General features: G+C 57.8%; 1 protein-coding gene across 1 annotated transcript in view; it reads right to left on the bottom strand.

The window, feature by feature from the left end:
• FGF5 (fibroblast growth factor 5) overlaps window positions 1–290 on the bottom strand; it is a 21,613-nt gene extending 21,323 nt beyond the window's left edge. Inside the window, exon 1 of the mRNA XM_010845904.1 lies at window positions 4–290. Within this exon, the coding sequence (XP_010844206.1) occupies window positions 4–290 (287 nt within the window). The remainder of the gene's footprint in view (window positions 1–3) is intronic.
• Window positions 291–2,580: the final 2,290 nt, after the last annotated feature.

Raw genomic sequence — 2,580 nt, 5'->3', positions numbered from 1 at the left:
CACTCTGCAGAGAGGCTGCCGGTCCGGCGCCCCGAGGGGCTCCACTGGAAGCTGCTCTGCTCCAAGCTGCTTCCTGGGCCGCCCCGAGAAGCCGCGGAGGAGGAGGAGGCAGGGGAAGAAGAGGAAGTCGCGGTGCTACTGCTGCTCCGGCGGCTGCTGGCGCCTCCCGGGTTCCTCTCGGTGGCAGCAGGTCCGGGCTGCCCTTTGGGTGCGAGGCGCTTCTCCCCTTGAGCCCAGGCGCTGAGGATCAGGTGGCTGAGGAAGAGGAGGAGGAGGAAGGACAAGCTCATGCTTCCAGCCGCGGGGGTCCTAAGTGCATCTTGCAGGGTTGGTTCTGGGCTTCGTAGCCCCTGCGCGGCTGCGTGCCTCTGGCGCTGCCCCCCTCGCCGCACCGGGTGGACATAGCCTCGGGGAAGAGAGAGAGGGAGAGGGGGGGAGCGAGAGAGAGGGAGGCCACCCGAACGGATCTCGGCGCTGGCACTGGGATATTTATAACGCCAGTGATCTCACTGCTCCGTGCACGCCTGCGAAGCTTCCCCTCCCCCGCCGCTTTGTGTACTCTCCGGCCGGTGCGGGGAGGGGCGGGGGTGTGGAGGAGGGAGGAGATGGGAGAGGGCGAATGGGAGGGGAACCCGGGCGGAGGGAAGCTGCACCCCGACGCCGGGCGCGCGCGCACCCGGGCCACGCACCCCAGCAGTTCTCACGCGCCGCACGGCCACCTCCACTCAAGCCAACGCGGCGCCGAATTCAGCCCCGCGCGAGCCCCTGGGATGGGGGCTTGAAATGCCGAGTGAGTGAGTTCTCATCCTCTCGCACCTCCGCGGAACGCTGGCGTCCCAGCAACGCGCCCTCGCCTACCCAGGATCCAGTCTCCAAGTTCACTTCCCCGGTGCCCAGCCGACCCGACTGTCACCACCCCCGCCCCGGGGGTGTTTCGGGAACTGCATCCCGAGGGGGATTCATCCCGGCCGGGGGGAATCCCCCGCCCGTGCTCCAAGTGTTGGCCGCCAAGAACCAAACAAGGATTCGCAGCCCAACTTGGGAAGGCTTTGGTGTGGCGCGCTGGGTAGAAGGCTCTGGCCGTTGTTGTGGCTACTGATTTACTAAAGAGCTAAGGAGGGGGTTTATTCAGTGTTTAGAGAGCCACCTTAAGCAATTAACGCCAGGGCTCGAGCTGCTTTCCTGCTGGGAAACTCTTGGTAGCGCTAAACATCCTGCCGCCTGCCGCCGAATCGGTTTTTCCTTCTGGGTAGCTCCGGGTCTGCGTTCCGGAGCGTGAGCGCACACGCACACCGTGCTCGGAGCCCGGCAAGAGAGGCAGGGTCTGGGCACCACCGACGCATGTGACCGACTGTCCAGTTGTCCTCTCTAGCGCCAGGATCCCCGTGGCAGGAAGGATTAGCTCACGGCTCGCTTCAGCTTACTCAGAGCTGCCACTGACTGAAGGGCCGACCCCACTGAATGATTAATGATGCGCGCTCTGGATTTCAGGAAACCTGAGAACCGAGAATTCCCGTGTAGGCGATGCCCCTACTGTCATTTATCTGAGAAGTATACCTGGCTTACATTCTTGAAATATTTCCGTCTGGAAACATATTTGAAGCCTGAAACTACATTCTAGTACATTATTCACTGTTCAGTTTGATGAAAAGGTTGTGATTTGGCCTGATAAGGTGATTTGGCCCGGTAAGATCTAAGACTGATGGGAAGAACTTGCTTCCTCTATTATTGAGTCCCACTTGAGGAATCCTATCTCAATAATTAGAAGCCTATAAAGCACTTGTTTGTTTTTCAGGATTGGTAATCTTCCTTGGCTGGAATACTTAACATCAAGGCAGCTGTTAACAGAAAGTCACCTGGACAACTTAGTGAAGCCACTGGGTGGAGGGAGAGAGGGGAAAGAAAGGGTGCATCACTCGCAGATGTGTATGGCCTGGGCACAATGCTCCTGACATACTGTGTAAGATGCTAAATCACTTCAGTGCTAAGTTATTTCAGTCGTGTCCAATTCTTTGTGACCCCATGGACTGTAGCCTGCCAGGCTCCTCTGTCCATGGGATTCTCCAGGCAAGAACACTGGAGTGGGTTGCCATGCCCTCCTCCAGGGGATCTTCCCAACCCAGAGATCAAACCCAGGACTCCCATTTTGCAGGCAGATTCTCTACTGTCTGAGCCAACAGGGAAGCCCTATGTAGGATGCCATCCTGGGCTAAACACCCCTTCTCTTTCTGCTGTGCTTGGCTCAAGCTCTAGGCTTCCGGCTTAACTACCACAGGTAAGCAGATCCTTGCAAGGCAATCCTGAAAGTGGAGATTGAGGACAGGTGGTCCCTCACAACAATCTCCTTGACTGACATTACCTCTTTTCAGGCTGAATGAGTAAAGAATGCTGAGCCTGGGCACTGTGCCTTCTGCAGGTGATGCCCTTGAGTCTCTGACAAAGCTGTCAGGGTTTAAGGCCCATGGCATCGGTAAGTTCCCCTGCCTGTGACACCATATACCACCTATGCCTCAAGTGACAAAGATTTTCCAAAGCGAATCCAGTTGCTTGTGTCTCCTCCTCTTCCCTGGGGGTCTGCTG

Source organism: Bison bison, unplaced genomic scaffold (genome assembly GCF_000754665.1).
Source record: "Bison bison bison isolate TAMUID 2011002044 unplaced genomic scaffold, Bison_UMD1.0 scf7180017864228, whole genome shotgun sequence".
In the NCBI taxonomy this organism is placed as follows: domain Eukaryota; kingdom Metazoa; phylum Chordata; class Mammalia; order Artiodactyla; family Bovidae; genus Bison; species Bison bison.
The sequence above is the reverse complement of the archived record's forward strand: the minus strand, read 5'-3'. Positions and strand labels throughout refer to the sequence as shown.